This window comes from Zootoca vivipara, chromosome 3, assembly GCF_963506605.1.
Source record: "Zootoca vivipara chromosome 3, rZooViv1.1, whole genome shotgun sequence".
NCBI classification, from domain to species: domain Eukaryota; kingdom Metazoa; phylum Chordata; class Lepidosauria; order Squamata; family Lacertidae; genus Zootoca; species Zootoca vivipara.
In genome coordinates, this window is record NC_083278.1 from 49,178,461 (window position 1) to 49,198,080 (window position 19,620).

General features: G+C 37.7%; 1 protein-coding gene across 2 annotated transcripts in view; it reads right to left on the reverse strand.

Annotated features, from left to right (window-relative positions):
• The window catches only part of WASF1 (WASP family member 1), a 46,301-nt gene that overhangs the window by 5,660 nt on the left and 21,021 nt on the right, over positions 1–19,620 (reverse strand). For both annotated transcript variants that reach the window (XM_035109060.2, XM_035109058.2), the window contains 5 exons: positions 12,009–12,167; positions 6,444–6,578; positions 3,906–4,059; positions 2,042–2,159; positions 512–684 (listed from right to left, as the gene is read on the reverse strand). In XM_035109060.2, the coding sequence (XP_034964951.2) occupies positions 512–684; positions 2,042–2,159; positions 3,906–4,059; positions 6,444–6,578; positions 12,009–12,141 (713 nt within the window). In that variant the 5' untranslated portion in view covers positions 12,142–12,167. The remainder of the gene's footprint in view (positions 1–511; positions 685–2,041; positions 2,160–3,905; positions 4,060–6,443; positions 6,579–12,008; positions 12,168–19,620) is intronic.

Below are 19,620 nucleotides of genomic sequence, written 5' to 3' on the forward strand. Positions count from 1 at the left end.
AATGATCAGTAGAACATGACAAACCAGGTTACACAAGGTAGCATTGCAAGTATAAAGGAAGCACTTTGCAAGCGTTTAGCAATTTTTTTCCCCTTATGTTACTCTGCAACAATCTTTGTATGCTAATAAAGTATACAAATAACAGTAAATAATGTAAATGGTGGCAACCACTGGTAGTTGGAGGTTGTCTGAAGAACCAGCATAAAAACAGCATGTGTACATCCAAATATATAAATGGGTATAGTACGGTAGGAATGTGTTGTCATAATAGGTCTCAAGTGATTATGCAGACAATAAATGAAAAAAGGCTGCTAGCTCAGAAGAGTACAATTTGATGTGATGGATAGCACCAACTCATTAGCACTTTGTCTACTACGACATCACAAGTTCAAACAACGGCCTTAAGTTTTCTAAATTCTATGAAAAAATATTTTACAAACTGGCCAATCCTTAGGTTTTTATAACTAATATACAAAAGTAGCTACTAAAAGTAAGAAGTGAAAAAGAAAACCTCGTATCAAAATGTGACGCAGGGCCATTTGCAATTTCAATGTGCTTATGTAAGAGACTGGCGTCATCTTCAGCAAGCTCTGGACCCAGGGCTAACTTCTGCCACTCTCTGCGCCTGTCATGAGGAGCCCGCGGCACTTTTTCCGGTTCATGAGGACGATCTAGATTCTTCTGCTACAAAATAGCACAAAAAATAAATTGACAACTGTTCTTCCTGGCAAACTATAATACAATTTGTTATAACACCAACAAAATTACTTAATTATAGGACAAATACAAAATTCAAAATAGATCAGTAAGGCTTATCACTACAACTGATTCAAACATTTATTTGTCTATATAGAACCATTTTTAATTACTTCTTCTATTAATGCAAAGGTTTACCAAGCTTTGTAAATCATGCTAATTGAGAAACACCGAAAAAAGTGTTTGAATGGAGGCTATAAGGAGTAGAAACATGCATTTCATCTGTGGTTTTTATTTGATTTGTTTTGTTGTGTTGTGTTTTATGATGGGCGTACAGCCGAATAAACATATTTGATTTGATTTGCATTTCATCTATATAAGCACTCAGTCCCCGTTATCTGACATTATCTAAGATGTCGTGCAAGAGAATGGATTACTTGAGTGTTTTTTCTTTAAAAAAATTAATACACTTCAAAAACATACGAGAATGAAGAAAGAAAATTAAACCCAAACACATATACAATTTTTTTGAGGTTTTTTCCTACAATCCAGTGACACATAAATTTTATGAAATAAATAAATAACTAAAATCCCTGGGAAAAATAATTATTGATGCAGTGACATCTTTTAAAATATTTGCTTTATTTATAAATACCAGGATATTGTCCTCAGTCTCATGATATGCTCACTTAAAGCTGAAAAGTTACTAAGAACGCAGTACCATATTTCACAGGAGTTTGAACTTTGTTATAATATATAAAATTTGCCACATAGTTGAAAGCGAATCTTTTTTGTTTGTCCTCTAGTATACCTTAATTTATGAGTTATTTTTTCAGCAATAGCAATCAACCAGATCTGACTATACCATATTAAATCTTGATTTAATCCTTCTAAATATTTCTTTTTTACATCTTGGCAGCTAACACGAGAATAGGGAACAACCTCTGCCTGACACAAGGGAAATTGATTCCAGACTGGGTTGATATTACTAGGCTATATCTCAGCAGCATCTTTTCTTTTGTAAAGTAGCAGCATCTTTTCTCTTCCTGTGGTCTTTGATAATTTCTCCCATTCAGAAGGCTTTTATGGATGCTTTTTATTTGTGTTATTCTGCCAGCTGGATTTTTATGATAACATGTTTGATTTTAATGATTGTTTTATTGTGGTTTGTCTTGCTTTGTTGGTTGCTTTGGTCAATTTTAGTTTAAAAAATGATTAGAATAAAACCAATAAAATATAGTGCAAATCTGAAATATTTGTTCTATTCATGTGATGTTAAATTTTCTTAATAGCAGGGCATCCTTCAGGACCACGTAACGCAACACATTTCCTAGGAGGATAATACCTTTTGCTTTCTTTTTTCCTTTCTTTTGTCTTCTGTGTCTTGTAACATCTTTTCTTTCCATAGATCAAAGAAATAGGAAGGATTGGTGTAAAACTTCAAACCCTCTTTCCCATCATCTCTAAAGGAAAAATAAGATTATTAGATAAAACATGTTACTAAATAAATATAAAATATGGTATGCACAGCATGTAACAGCAAAAGGGAGACTGCTGAACCCTCACCTCCCAATTAAGGAAAGAAAATCTTAACAATTTGAAGGGTATGAGGTTTATATAATTTTCATTATATAAAGTGAACAATAAGAGAAATTGATTGATTGTTCTCAGGGACAAACAAATAGTACAGTGGTACCTCAGGTTACAGACTCCGCTAACCAGAAATAGTACCTCGAGTTAAGAACTTTGCTGCAGAATGAGAACAGAAATCGTGCGGCGGCGGGGGCCCGCATTAGCTAAAGTGGTACCTCAGGTTAAGAACAGTTTCAGGTTAAGAACGGACCTCCAGAACAAATTAAGTTCTTAACCCGAGGTACCACTGTATATGGAAGAGGGGAGGGAAAATAAAGTTTTCTACATGTACCAAAAAAGAAAAGACATGGAGAGGTAGAACAAGTGTGTGTACACAAATTCAAGCTGAGAGTGTATCTTGGGAAGGAAGGGAGATAAGGAAGCTGCCATGGGGTGGGGGAGAGAAGACCAGGTCCCATCAGGCTTTTTCAGCTGGACTCTGCTCTCTCATCATTAAAGCAATGAAGAGGAGGCTTCAGTCACCACCCATCCATCTGGGAGAAGGGTGAAGAGGCCCTCCCTCTAACTACAGCCAACGAGGCAGCTCAATTACCCCACTGCATCCAATCAGCTGGCTGCATTACCCAATGCATTCTTATGGCCTTTTGAATTGCCGAGCTCTCTCGGTGCTGCAGCAGCACTTGTTTGCCCATCCAATGCATTTGGTTGGGGTCCCGGAAGAGAAAGTAGCCAATGGGTCTCTGGGTCCCTCTGGGCTGCAAGTCAGTGCAGTAATATAATGGTTCAGTTGGAAGGGACCCTGGGGGCTTTCTTGCCCAACCTCCTACCATTCAGGAATCTCATCACACAGTCCCTCATCCAATTTGAAGCCATACCAGACCCTGTTTAGCTTTGCAAATATGCTAGCAGTTTATTGCATTTTTAATCAAATATTACAGGCCGTAGCCCTGATAAAAGGTTCCTGTGCAGTACTGTATCACAAACAAAACCCTCAACATCATCACTTTTTCTCTAAAATGTGTATTTGTAGGGATGTGGACAAGATTAATGTACCGTGTTTTTCTGAAAATAAGACACCGTCTTATATTTATTTTTCCTCCCCAAAAAACACACACACTATGGCTTATTTTCAGGGGATGTATTATTATTTTTCCTCCTCCTGCTGCTGTGGCCGGCATTGCTGCTATGCCTATCACTATGTTTTGTGTTCGGGGTATGACTTATATTCCTTGAATGCTTAAAAATCCTGTTTTGGCTTATTTTATGACTACGCCTTAAAATAGGGGAAACAGGGTATGAGGCTAGAAGACCATACCCATCATACCTGATATTTACATGAACACTAGGAATTTGGTTGAGCCACTACTATGATTTCACAGTGAAGAAGACAACAGTTATGCATTCTCAGAGACTGTGTCATCACAATTAATGGAACATGCAAAAAGTAATCTTAGAATGATTAGCTGCCCTAGTAAAAGTTGAAAACAAAATAGGAATTGAGCTACACAAATCTTCAGTTCCCAAATTAAACTCATTCGCTTGATTAGAGGGTTCTTACTTATCACTAGTAAAGTTTGAGAAATTAAAATGCATTCTGTGCATTTTTTAACACTGACCTGTAAGGGCTAAGTATGTTGAGTGGAGGAGGCTGTTCACATGTGTCATACGTCTCTTGCAAAGGAATGGGCAGACTCTTGCGGTCAAAAAGCTGCTGATCTTGAGTTGTGGAACTTCGGAAAGCTTTTCTCATTGTTATATCTTGTAGTGAAACTGAAAGAAACATCAACATTTAGATAGTGAGATATAAATGTTGCACTAGGAGGCAAAACTTGTATTGGACAATTGTAGCTCATAAGACACAAGTAGATTGTGGAAATTATTGTTGTTGAATCATTAAAAATAAAGTTACAAAAAGAAATTATGATCATGTACAATGAAGATTCCATGCAATTCTGTACAGGGAACTCCCCATTTATGTGTGTTCAATATGTGCACGACTGCACATACATGTATTGGCCCGAACCTGGTAGTGACCCAAAAATGACATGAAAGGGGGCAGAATGGGATTGGGGCAGAACGGGTTTTTTGCAGGCTTTTTGAATGGTGTTTCAAATGTACACAATTTCACTGGCGCATGCAGTACCTCAGAACATAACCCCTACGTAAATGGGGGGGTTTGCCTGTATTTAAATATATATGCATAATTTGGAGTAATAAAGCAATGAGCATTACTCCCATATTACTAGTCATGTATTTAAAGGCAATTTGAACAGAACCGAGGACATCCTTTGAAGCTCCTTTCCTGCAGTGTCTTGTGGAACACCATGATCTTGATAGCACAGTAGATGCTAGGGCTAATATTTTTTTTGTGCCTGATAACAACACACTAACACTGAATCTATAGATTTAAAGACTCCTACTGACAACATCAGTATGTTTTTAAATAAATGGGCTGACGAAAGCCTATGTATGAAAAAAAAGTTAAAATGACTGTTTAGATTTTATATGAGAAGTCTAAGCACTTCAATCATGCAAAATATTCCTTGTCTGGTTATGTCTATCTTCAGGATGACTGACTATGCTTATATATCAACTGGTCTTCCTTATTGTTTAGTTTTTATCCCTTCCCATTCCTTTGGGCAGATAACAATACTTTGGACATCAAAATAACACTCTGTTTGCACTTTCAGCAGAACTACTGAAATTTCACAGAAAAGGCAGGCACCTGAGTAATCAGCTCACAATGATCCCCAGATCATTAGCCTCTACAGCTAAAGCAGAGTAATCTGTCTGGAAACACCTTTATAGGAATTAGCTTCTCAGCTTTTACAATAAGAAAATCGCCTTCTACTCTTCATCTTCTACTTACTATGCTGTTTTTAGAACTATCCTGCATTTTAGAGAAGGCTTTTCAGTACAGTGGAACCTCGGTTTATGAACACCTCGGTTTATGAATTTTCGGTTTACGAACGCTGCGGACCCATCTGGAACAGATTAATTCACTTTCCATTACTTTCAATGGGAAAGTACGCTTCAGTTTATGAACGCTTCGGTTTAAGTACTCCGCGGACCGTCTAGAACAGATTAATCCACTTTCCATTACTTTCAATGGGAAAGTTCGCTTCAGTTTATGAATGCTTCAGTTTATGAACAAACTTCCGGAACCAATTGTGTTCATAAACCGAGGCACCACTGTATTTTCTTTCAGCCTGACCTCCATTGTTCCATTTGCATCCTTGGCATATTAGCTATTGCTAAATTATAGCCTTCTATACTGTACTAACTTTCATAAGAAGTTGCTATCTTGTAGCTTTTAAAACTGTTTTTTCCCTAGTTAGCTTTCTATCAGTTCATTCATGTGGTTTTTCCAGCTTTCCATTACAAGAGACTTCTTCAGGCCTGGTTCAAAGGATCACATGAATTTTGGTGAGCCTTATACTTATGTACTGCCTCCTCTTTACATGCTACACCTGAATTCTATACCTTATCAGTTTCTTTGTATACATTTTTCATTGGCATCTTATAATCTCATTAAGGTGATTTAGGCCTCTGGAAGGTTTTAACTGAGTGCCAGTTGCTTTCTGACACGAACAGGCAAGACTACAAGCTAAGAGGGTTCTGTGGATCTATGCTAACAGAAGTCTTGCACTATAGGTTCATAAGTTGGTAATTGTTTTGGCTAATTTTATTCTACTTTCATTTACTTTATGTAGAACAAATTTTATAAACTCTAATATCCCTCTAGCAATCCTTAAAACTTTGACTCAAATTGAAAAATAACCCCAATAATAAATTAAGATTTCCATATTGATTTTTACATCCTATTGACTAAGCAATGATTTTTACAACTGTCTGCCCCATTTTTAAACTGACTTCATACTCTGGTTCCCAGACTATCACTGCCTCAGAGAGATTCTAAGTGCTGCTACAATTCAGTAATATTTGGTAGGTCTTTTGCTGAAGCCTCATAAGGCTCCATGAATCAGGAGATCCAGATTCAGACAACCCTCTGCCAATTTCTGTTAGAATCTCCCTTCCCCCAAATATTTTTTGTTGTTGTCTTTTGCATCTCACACCAGATAGGCTCACTACTAATAGCAACTATGGCTGATATGATCCACAAGACCACACATATTATTTAGATAAAAACTTACGTTCTTCTTCTTTTGGATCAAGCTGTGTAACACTGATAGATAAACGGTCCACACGTTCTTGCAAGGAGTTCACTCGGAAAGAAAAACTGTGTGCCTCATTGAAAAGCTCACCAAATATATCTTCTGCATATTTACCTGCAAAGGAAAGTTTTTAAAAGTTAGGGTTGAGAATTTGAACAAGCAGCTAAATTTGTTAACTTATTCTTTGATATAGGGCATTCTTACATAAGCCTGCCTCTCATAATTCTGCGCTCCTGCCTCCGTCACGTGGAGAGGAATTACCCAATCTAGTGGCTTCATTGTCCACCTTAGTAAATCTGCTTATTATCAAAATTTGCCAATTGAAGAGAGTTAAGACATTGCAATTCTCCTTAAAAGAAGCTTGACCCTGGAGTTTACACTTTTTGTTTTATGATCCAGGATATGCCCCATTTCATTTCTCAATCATTATTACCCGGTGTTCTCCCAGGTGCAACTACCGGTAGATATCTGATGCTTTATTCCCACGGCAGAATTACAGTAATCAGTAGCACTCTAAAAATATGAAATGCACATAAGACAACCATGGAAGGAAGTGTTTAAATATGCATTTGCAAATGAAATAAAATGGATTCAATGACTACATGATTCAGTTTTGAATCTGGAATGTTGCCAGTCTTCTGCTGTATCAAAATTAATGCAATTAAGGTTGCCAGAGCAGAGTTCCCAAAATAAGAAAGTGGCACAGGTCAGTAATGGTCGCTTGCACAGCATTTTTTTATTTTTTTAAACACTGAATGCCATGCAACCTTAAATGCAACTATCTTGGCCAAGCATTCAGTGTTTTGCTAAGGTCTCAATCATCAATGTTTTACAAACATTTTGATAGAAATCCTTTCTTTCTTTTTATTTAAAATGCGCATATATGTAATTATACACCTGAAAAAGATACAATAATATATTTCAAAATGTCACTTCTTGTTTATTTGCCTGAAGAATTTCACTGGGACTTATAGTTCTCTCTCTCCCAACAGGCTTTATATTTAAAGCCTGCTACATCCCATGGTTTCATGCAATATAAAAGCTAATTCCTGTCACTGAATGGCTCATAGCTTACACAAAAAATTGTACTTCCTTATGAGTTCAAAAAAATCCCTTGATCTTTCCCATCATTGAGATAGTTGTGACTAGGCTTATCAGAGCTTGTCCTCTATAAAATCTCAAATCCTGCAATCCCATTTAATCCTCAAATGCTCACCTTGTAGTATTTTAAGATATAAAACCATATAATACATTGCATTGTAATATACCTGCACATATACAGAACTCAGCCACTGAAACTTGACAGTACACCAGAGGAACAAAGTTAATGTTTGAAGAAAATGCTCATGCTCCCCTTCTGACAAACTTTCAGGGGGATAGTTCATAACTGGTATGGTGGTAGTGTGTTAAACACTAGGCCTGCTGGTAATAAAACATTTATCATGTATGTCTTAATCATGGACGAGGGGCCAACCTAGTGGCCATGGAAGAGGACATTCTCTGTGGCAGCCCCTAAAGCTGTGAAATTCTGTCTCCAGAGAAGTGTGCCTGGTGCCTTCTTTGTACAGCTTTTGCTGTATGCTGAAGACACACCTCTTTATCCTGGTCTTTGACAGCTAAGATATATATTTAAGACCCACCCTATAGAGATGTAAAAAGTTTTAGTTGATTTTATTATTGAACTATTATATTGCTGTATGGAACCCATAGTGAAGGGGGAGCAATAAATCCTATAAACAAATGGAAGAAAATTGCTGTTAATACGTGACATGGGGCTTCCACAGGAGGTGGAAGGGAGATCTGGATACAGGGATCCCCGGCCCCTCCTTTCCAGTAGTACCTCTTCCAGCCAGGAAAGTAGCAACGCCTCCAGTGGTGAGGATAGGGAGGTGGTCAGTAAGGAAAGGAGGGGGCTCGAGGATGCTAGGTCGGAGCCCTCACACCACCTTCGCCCGGAGGGCTCAGAGAGGGAAACGCCACTTCCATCGCCCCAATTACGCAGGGGGGTCAAATGCAAAGAGGGTAGGAGGAGACTGGAGGTGCCTAAGATATTTTGCTGGGTGCGTAACCAGAAAAGGGCACTCCTGGATTCTGCTAGTGACTGAGACGGTCATGAACTTGTAGCTCTGCACTGTACATAATATGCACAATAAACCTGTAAATAGTCAGGTTGGAGTTTGGCGTCGTTACTCGTTAGCAACCACCAGACGATCCTGACAATACGTTTTCATGAGCTTGCTTTCGCTACTCAGAATGATACATAGATAGAACCACTAGTGGCTAAAAGGTAGATCTTATCCAGGCCACAGCTACAGTCTCAGTAGTATTTGGCAAAACTCTTAACTAGCAAAAGAATCTGGAATCTGATATTATCTCTGTACACCTGAAACTCCAGTGTGATCACCTAATTTAAGACATGATACTCAATGTAGTAATGCAGGGAACAGGGCAGCAGCTCACTGAATAATCCATGTAAGTAGTAGATTTCTTATGCATGTGCTGGTTATCATCTCTCCCAACTTGGAGAGAACTGAATTAAAACAAAACAAAACAAAACCATACACAACTTTTAATTAGTGAGAAACACATGACAGAGCCTGCTCCTAATCTAATACTCAGTCTAATACTCCAGCATTTTTGAAAAAAAAAGAGATGTATACTAATTTTTTTAATTGAAGACAATTGACTTCTGGGTCAAGGATTCTGAAGCAGCTGAAGACTTTAATTTATTAGAGAAGCTATGCACATACTATAGCTCTGCACTGCTCTCCTTAGGATGCATTTGGCTGACACAGGATGGAAAATGCTAATGTCAGTGGTTAAAACATACTAGAAAGTGTTGCAGTTCAAGCCAGTACTGCATGCACCATATTCCAACTGATAGCCCTTTGAAGTGGTTACAGCTCAGAGGAAAAAACCAATACATTTCAGTAAGATTGCTGTAGGGTTCTAAAGTTTTCATTCATTTAAAATTAATATAGAAAGGAGGGAAAGCTTTATTGTTTCCTTTTTTCACTTCTGCCACATACATAAAGCAAAGTTTAGTTCAGGGCAAGTAACCTACAACTATGTTTTCAAAATTATTCTTATTTTGAGAATGAATAAACACCATATGTAGTGGTCCTGTCCAGAAATTAAGAAATTTTGGAATATGATACACAACAAAAGAGCAGAATTATATTTATTAGGAATCTTGAATAGAGACATCCCGAAAGATAAAATTAATATTTTCCTGTATGCGACAACAGCAGCAAGAATGTTGATAGCCAACAATTGGAAAGGAAACTATATTCCAACTAAAGAGGAATGGTTGAATAAATTATGGGAATATTTGGAATTAGCAAAGTTGACTGATTTGATAAAACAAAAACCATAGAGTGTAATTCAGAAACAATGGAAATGTTTGAATGATTATTTATGTAGACACGGATCTAATATAAGGTTAGATATGAGAGATTTAGAAAATTTATTGACTGACATATTTGTGTGAGATTGTATGGGGGAAAATACGGTATAACAGATATAAGCTTGTCTAAAATATGTATAGGCAGTGCAGTGTAAGCGGTGGAAGTCAATTAATGAATTTTTAAAATTATTTTCATATTGAGATATTTGTAGAATAAATTTGGAAGAAATTCTTCCAATTTTTCTTCTTTACTCCTTTTCTTTCCTCTTCTTCTTTTTCCTTTTCTTCTTTTTTGTTTTCTTTCCATATATATATATATATATATATATACACACACACACATTTGAAATTCATATGTATGTGTGTATTTGTAATATCTTGTTTTTATTTTGTAATAACTATGTTAGATAAATAAAATTAGATAATAAAAAAGAGAGAGACAGGGTTGGAGAACCACTTTTGTCCAATGGACTGGATAAAAACGTGGCCAGCCCACATTTGTCAATCATCTGATGTCATATGACACCAGATGGCTCCGATCCCGTGCAAAAACAGTAGGCCAAGGCTACTAAGAAACAACTGGGGGCAAACTCTAAGGCTCCTGATTGTCCTTTGCAGGTGTAACTTTAGTCATCCTGCACCTGATGTCATATGATATAAAGTGAGTGACGGGTGGGCATGGCCACCCAAAATGTCCTGGCCCATGGAGTGGAGGTTTCTACTGCCTACTTAATATAAGCATGATAGACTAGAACAGTACTCAGGCAAAGCATGATAGACTAGAACAGTACTCAGGCAAACACATAAAACATTCTAAAATCTTAGTATCTGGTTTTTGTACAAATGATAAGACTTCTACTCAATCTTGCCAATCCCCTAACTGCATCACTATACTATCTATAAATAGATAACTATTACCTATTTATAGTGTTCATATTTACACAATCTCTGTTTCTCAAATATTTTGTAGTTTATGCTTCTTTGTATATTGTTATTTTTCAATTATATTTTTGAGCACCCTTTTTGAGTTGAAAAGTGGTTCTGAGTTTTACCATTAATAATATCCCATACTTCTAAAGTGTGGGGTGATCTGTCCCGCCCCCCCGAACATTAAATCAGTGGTTTGTTTCTTGTTTACTCTAATTTAAACATAATAATAATAATAATTTATTTATTTATTTATTTATTTATTTATACCCCGCCCATCTGGCTGGGTTTCCCCAGCCACTCTGGGCGGTTTCCAACAGAAAAATGAAATAAAATAATCTATTAAACATTAAAAGCCTCCCTAAACAGGGCTGCCTTCAGATGTCTTCTAAAAATCTGGCATGCAACCACCTGTTTTCCTGCTTTTCTTATTTATTCAGGATGTCTTGGGATCAGCCTCTACCATTAAGCTTTCCCCAGGCTGGAATATACACCTTCTCTCCTATCCCTTAAAATTGTGTGGAGCTACCAATCTTCTGCTTTAGGTTACCAGTCTCAAAAGTCAATCGTTATTTTGTTAAATCAGTCGAGTCCCTTTAACTTTGGTTAGGTTTACACTATTAGCCTACTGAGTAGGCGCTTTATTACATCTATGTTCTCCGTGGCAACTGCACATGTTGGCTAGTAATGTTCACTAACAATTGTCATTGTGCTCCATAAGTAGTACAACTGCCAGAAATGTGTAGAGAACTAGAATCTAGTTTTTAAAAAAAACCAAACGAAGAGTGAAAATTACTGAAAGGCAGAAGGACAAAAAAGAGGCCTCTTCAACAAAGAAAAATGTTCATATACATGGCAGTTGTATTATCTCAATATTATCCTCAAAATAGTGGGTCAGACACATACCAAGTTATCAGAGTACAGAGAGAAATTTCTGCCTAAGTTCTATAGTCTTTATATAAACTTTGCAAAACTGCCAGTTCAGTTCTTTTAAGACCATTAAACTCAACAATAAAACTACACGTAACACATTTTGTTAAATGCACAATTGATGGGGACATAGAACATTTTGGAATGATTCAAAAAAGACGGGATGAACATTATGAATTAATTGTTTTGAAGAGAGTAATTTTATTTTGTTTAACCATAAAATGCAGCCATATTACACATTAGCTCAAAATGCACTGTCCCTTAATATACTTGGTACTTACTTAGACTGCTTAGTTGTCTGATTATATTTGCCAAGGAAATATTTGTAACACATTCCAGTTCATTCTTGATGCCTCGTGGTAGTGCTGTATGGCAAAGATACCTAGGGTCTATGTTTCTTTTTACCAGTGGCATCCTGAGATATCGATGACACAGCACACCTAGGAAAAGACAGGAGATAAATTACATGGTTTAATTACAAGATCATTGCTAACTTATTGATAATGGGAAAATTAGACATTATATACATTCTTTACAGTAATGTAAAGTCAAGAGAACTACAAGATGGTTTTTCTTTCAACTGCTGTTCATTTTGAACTTCCCTTACTTGAGAATGCTACAAATGTAGTTGTTAATGCCACAAATACTTTTCTTAAGAAAATGAACAGTATGACCTTTGCATGTCCACTGTGTACAATGGGGCTTACTTTCAGGTAGAGTATACACAGGATTAACAATAAAGAATTAACAACTGGAGAAACTATTTGTAAATGGTCTTTCTTTGTGTCAGAAAGGTTTGCGGCAACTCATGAGTAAAGACGCTCCACTTCGTCTTTTTTTTCAGAGTTTTATTGTGCATGCTATTTACAGTGCAAGAGTATTAGGAAACATGACCACTCAGCAGGGCCGGCACTAAGGCAAGGCTGGGTGGCGCAAGGCGCCAGGGGGCCGCCGCGCAGCTCCGCCCGCGCGGCAACCGCGCTCGGAAACAGGAGGGGGGCTAGTTCGCGCCACGGCGCCAGCTATGCTTAAGACTGTCCTCCATACTCCTTACCCAGGTTGGCCCTGGGGTGGTGTGTCACTGCCCACCACATCTATTTCCCTAGCTAAGTGACATAGGGGCATCGTCACCATTGCAGCCATGCAGGTGGAGACTGCACAAGAGGGTGTGTGGCAGGTGCTGGTGTTCTGTTTTGTTTTTTTGCTATAGAATTTCCAGCATCTACTGTTACTGGACTGTAGGATCATTCTGTAAATCATATGCTCATTACAGAAGCAATGAAAAATTTGTATTTTTTTTTCCAAAAACTGCTTTTCAATTTTAAAAACCTGAAATTAATTGTGTGTGTGTATGGTAATATAATATAAAATTTTATTTTAAAAATCTAAATAATATTTAACAACTATGTGCAGCGGTAACAAATATCAGACATTGCATTAAAGATAAACTAACACAAGCCTCACCAGTAACTTAATGGAAAGGCCTTATAGAACAAAATGAAATGCTTTAATCTCATTTATAGTTAATTTTAACTATTTTAAAATGTTTTAAATAGTTTTAAACATTTTAATTGGTATTTTGATATTTCCTGTAAACTGCTTAAAGAGTGTATTTCAAACAAACAGTCTATAAACATTGTTAAATAAAAGTAAAATAAATAAATTATGGATTTGTTAACTGGTGGATTACCAGTAATTAATATATACCTGCCTTCCATTGACAGAATGGAAGGTAGGACAGTGAGCGTTTATAAGAAATGTAGTAAACAGAAGAACCTACTGATAAAACTGTAGAGAAAGAAAATGTAGCATTGCTGGAGAATCTATTTGAGATTACTATTAGAATATAATCTGAGGGAATTTTTATTATTGCAAGATATGTAAGTAATCTGAAATTTTTGAAATGACAGATTTGTGGATTAAGTATTTTCATTTATTACAGCTTTGCATGGCTCAAGATATTCATTTTTATAAGTACAGGCGGCGACCATTTTCCGCCCGTCTGATCAATGCATGACTGCTGACCCGCACGTGGTTTTCCACACCAGAAGGGGGTGGAATGGTCTTACGTACAACTGCTGACATGCACAACACCCGTGCAAATGGGGAATTGCCTGCATAAAAATACTATTTTTAAATTCATTCAATTTTGTTTACATTCCACTTAATTGTTATCATTGTGTCTCTTTTAAAGAGATGTATGTTCTGTATGTTCTGTCTCTTTAACATGTATGCTTTTAGAGAAATTACATATATATATATTATTTTTTCTCATATTTGTGCGTATGAATCTAAGACCTTCTTCCATTTTGGCTGCATTGTGGACTAGATGAAGTTTTGAAATTGACAGTAAGAGCAGGCCTGTCTAGAAGCATAACACTAGTCAATCTGTGAAGTTGCCCAAGGCATGGATGACGGTGGCTAGGTCACTAAATACTGTAATGTGCTTTTTATTACATTAAAAACAAATAGATTTTTTAGTGTTCTATCTCAAGGTAGGGAAAAGCAAGAATAGCCCTAAAAATATACTGTACGCATTAAAAACTACAACCTGGCTACCCACATTTCTAGTCTATTTTATTCATTGATTTAAAAATTGTTAACTCTCCTTTCAGAAGACACTGCTCACATAGTGTGGCTTAGAAAACTCAGTATAATACTGTAGTAACAAATACAGTATTTCTGACAGTGTTGATATTTTGACATACACCATTACAAAATATTCTTCAAAAACATACCCATTCCACAATCCAGCTACAGCTAAGCACATTTAACTCCATCTATTTTAATGGGAAATTTAAGTAAATGCATAGCTATCTCCCACTGAAATCAATGGGGACTTCTGCTTACCTTAGGGTGAGTTATACCCATAAAAAACTGCATTGAAGTGCAACTATTAGTACACAGGCTGATTTTTGTTCCCATTATATGCACTCCCCAAAATAAAAATTAATGTAATTTAGTATAAAATTGCTCTTTTTTTTAGACCTATTTTTTCAAAATGATTTCACTTTGAGCTTATTCATTATCTCTCCACTGCTGCTACGTATAGCATACAGCCACAAAAGCTCTATGGCTGATCACAACAGCTCTTTGTATTCTTGACAGCCATAGATAACCGATCCATTTTTAAAGCTAAAAACATGAATAGTTTAAACAAACTATATCTTCTAAGGATATAATTACATCATTAATGAATTATAATTTTTAAAGTGCTGTGAAGGCTTTCCTTCTCAAAAATCTACTTTTTTTGAACACTGCTTGTGTACAGTTGGAATCTCAAATCCATTTCCACTACTTAAGGATAACTTGCTTTTCAAATTCAGACAACACTTGAATAATCTGAGTTTAAATAAAATGCACACCAATTTATGTTAAAGGTAGTATATTTCAACTTCAAAAAGTCCCCTATTTTCTATAAATAACAAAATGCCATCTAGTACTGTACATTTATTTTACACCTAAACTTTAACAGCTAAAAAAGGGATGCACAAATTCACTCTGCTATTAAAAAAAAAAAACTGCAGTTCAGCCTCCACTGTAACGTTAACTTCACAATTAGTCATCAGTGGCAGAATTCTAAATACACAGAAAGCACAGACGGGCCAGTCAATCACAGAGCTGTGATTCCATTAATCACACTGAACACCTCCTGTCATTCTGATGCTACAAAATGGACCACCGGCCCTTACACAAAAGAACTGGAATTCAACACACAATCTCTTCCCTTAATAGTGCTATCTTTTGAAAGATACACTCACCCCTAGTGCTCATGATTCCCCTTCTTCAGAAATGTGAAGGTTGATTTTTTAAAAATGGAGGAGGATATATTTGGTGATGAACCATAACTCCTAAATTCTAGGCTAGGACATACAGGCAACAAGAAGCGATGTTCGCCCGGGGGGGGGGGGGAAGATAAATGTGTGCAGCTCATTGTACTGACGATACTGAAGATCCAAGTTGGAAAATGGAAGCTAATGAAATAATAAATCATGTCAGACAAAATGAAATCTATTGTTCAAAGGTCTGTCACATATATGATCTAATTTGCTGATTATTCAAAGAGTGGTGTATACTTAATTTAGATTCATTTGATAAATTATTATAGATTTTTAAAATTACTTTATTTAAGCTATTTTCTTATATTTAAAAACTGCCTAACATTCCTTAAGATCACAGGAAATCAGTTGCTCAGAAATTAGTACTATCCGGTGCTAAGTAATTTAAGTCCATTAATTCCAATGGGCCTACTCTGAGTATAACCAACACTGGATATCACCCAATAAATTTTCAGCTTCCTAAATATATTTATCAAGTTTTATATTTTATAACTCCAATTAACTGTTTTTTAAGTGATAAAGTTAAAAATGTTTTAGATATAAGAAATTATTGAGTTTGAATGGATCTCAAAGGTAATCTAGGTGAAGCCCCTGCTGATACAAGAAATCCATTACTACTACTACAGTGATCAACGTGTTATCACTCTCCAAGGGCTAATTTATGACTATTGTGTGGTGAGGGGATCTAGAGTCTGAAAATGTGGAAGTACATTTTAACTTATTTTAATTGTATTGTTTATTCATTGTTTTAGACAGTACATGCTTTGGGGCAGAATTACTTCTTTTAATTATGTACAGAGCCATATACATTAATTGGGCTATATAAATAAATGTGAATACTGTACAGTAATGCTAAATTAATGAAAGAGGTACTGATTGGCAACAGAACATGGAACTGGAGCCAAACCAGGGACAGTGCTCTTCCCAGCTGTTCTCAGAATATACGGTATAATCTTATACAGATATATTTTTGGCAGGGTTAAAATCTTCTACAGAAATTCAAAATGTGCCCTAGAGAGTCCATGGCTGGGTTGTACAGAAGGGTCTTCAATTTTATTTACCGTATATTCCGGCATATAAGACTGGGCGTATAAGACAACCCCCAACGTTTCCAGTTAAAATATAGTGTTTGGGATAACTCGCCGTATAAGAAATACGACCCGGCGTATAAGACAACCCCCGATTTGAGAAGATTTTCCTGGGTTAAAAAGTAGTCTTATATGCAGGAATATACAGTAAAAGGTTAGCAATATGTAAAGTAGCATTCTTTTTTCAAATTAAAATTCTGAGCTACATTGTTGAGAAATTTTGCTATCATACTTCAAGTTTGTACTCACAGTACACCTTTAGCTATACAAGTTATTATTTTCAGAATGTGATGAGATTTTGTGTAAACTATATTTAAATCAGTTTTTTCAAACTAAATGAAGTAATTGCTCTTTTGAGAGTACCATTTTACAATAAAAATTCTTTGCAGCCTAAGGAGTTGAAAAACTGCTACCACATAGTCATATATAGCATCCCACTAGGTTGAAATGTGCTTGTTTTTTATTCAAAACACTAATATGTGGCACTACTGCCATAGCAATAAGTCCCATATTTATCATTCTGACATTACAATGAATAGCACAGTCATTCAGTTGAAATTCTGACTATTGCAATAACACAAACACTTGAATAAGTGTGGCTTCTATTCTGCAATGCAAATTCTTAATATGGAAGTAAAAACTTGCAACAAAATGCTGCAGTGTAACACCAGCCCCTAAGAGGTGTTTCCCCACAAAGACCATGAACAGCAGAATAGTTGTCTGTTTCAGATTGTGGTCTCAGCTGGGTGAGGTTTGAGCTCAAGCAGGACGAGAGTGCTAGGCACAAATTTACAAGGAAAAGTAAAGCAAGTCCAAATTCAACTTCTAGCCAGACAATATCAAGCATGACAAAATTCAGGTTTAGATAAAAAAAGAGGTAAGCAAAGCAGAAGTCAGGTTCTGATAAGGCAAAGTCCAAGCAAATCAGTAAATGTCTTGGAAAGTTCTGTGCAAGGTTTGCTGAACAGCAAACCAAGATTTAGCATTAGATGAAGCTGCAGGACTACTTCCACCTCTAGTAAATGAAGTCTCATCTGTTAAAGAGACTTCATCATGATCACTAGCTGTTGACTCAAATGGTGCTGGTTCTGTTGGAGCTTCAGGCCTGGAATTCAAAGACTGCAAAATGGCTTCCTCAGGTTCCAACTGTGCGGCAGGAAAAAAACAGAGGGCCAGTTCTGAGGAGAAAACCCTTATATACCTCTGAATCCTCAGCTTTGTCCACTGAAGACAAATGGGATCATAGGATCATGACAAATAAGTGCTTTGTAGAAACGCGGGTGGCTCTGTGGATTAAACCACAGAGCCTTAGGGCTTGCCGATCAGAAAGTCAGCAGTTCAAATCCCCGCGACGGGGTGAGCTCCCATTGCTCGGTCCCAGCTCCTGCCAACCTAGCAGTTCGAAAGCATGTCAAAGTGCAAGTAGATAAATAAGTACCGCTACAGGGGGAAGGTAAATGGCTTTTCCGTGCGCTGCTCTGGTTCGCCAAAAGCTCCCTCGGCCAATAATGCGAGATGAGCACCGCAACCCCAGAGTCAGTCATGACTGGACCTAATGGTCAGGGGTCCCTTTACCTTTACAATGGTTTGATTCTTGCAGATGATGAGGAGTGGAGAAGGAAAAAGCAGCACCTTTACTGAAACCTTAGCCTGCTGTTCTATATAGTGCTAAAGTTCTCAGGTTTGGGGCTAGTTTCTAGGTCCAAACTTGAACATTTTACTATCAGTGGTGAAAAATCTTTGGCCCGTGCCCACCAAACCATACCCATCTGCCCCACACCTGACATCTTATGTGGCACCAGGTGTGGTGCAGGTAAATATGTACCGTGTTTCTCCTAAAATAAGACGGTCCTCAAAAATAAGCCATGTCAGGCTTTTCAATAGTAGAATAAATATAAGACATCCCCCGAAAATAAGCCGGGGGTGGGAGCCGTTTCGGGGAGCGCAGCACAACGTGAAGAGCCTGGTGAGAGGCAGCTGCGGCTGCAGGTGAAGCCCGGGATCTGCGTGGGCGACTGGGGGCGAACGCCCTGAGCGCTGCGGCGGTGGCGAAGAGGCGCCCGATCAGCCCGCTTCTCAGCTGATCGGGCGCCTCTTCGCTACCGCCGCAGCGCTCAGGGCGCTTGTCCCCAGTCGCCCACGCAGATCCCGGGCTTCACCTGCAGCCGCAGCTGCCTCTCACCAGGCTCTTCGCGCTGCCGCTTCGGGGAGCACAGTGCAGCGCGAAGAGCACTCTTCTGGTGCTCTTGTGCGCGCGTGCGAGGGAGAAGTCCCCTTTTCCTTACCCAGATGCAGCAGCAGGAGGGTACCCCCGCAAGGTGGGCAGTCTGTGCTCTCCACACACACACACCGTTTCGCCTCGCTCCGTCTCTCCCCCCTCCGCAAAGACAGCAAAAAAAAGAAAAAAGACATCCCCTGAAAATAAGCTGTGGTGTGTTTTTTGGGAGGAAAAATAAATATAAGACGTGTCTTATTTTAGGAGAAACACGGTAGTTACTGTACTGACTTACACATGCATGCATAAGGGTTAACCTAAGCCCTGAGCTCATGTTGCCAGTGAGTGTGGCATAGATGGCTCCCAGCAGCTTTTACCTCTGTGTTTCCCTCTCTCCTTGCTTCCTGAAACAAGCAAGGAATCATGCAGCTTTGGCTCCCACCCCAGCTGATCATGCAAGTGAACTGAATCTCTCCAAAAGGGAGATTTTAAAGTCTGCATCTTTGCTAGCCCAAAGACTGCATGATCCTTTTTGTAAGAAAGCCAAGTTCTTCTCTTTTAATTTCTTCTCTTTTATTTATTTATTAAATTTACCAGTCGCTGTCTCTTACTCAGACTTAAGCGGTTTAGAACCTTTTTCATCTTCATTTTACTGCCAGCTGATGGGAGACTTGTTTGCTGTAATTTCTGGGAACTGTGAGTAGAATATTCACCAATCTGTAAACCTAAGAGTCTGTAATTTATTCTAGCT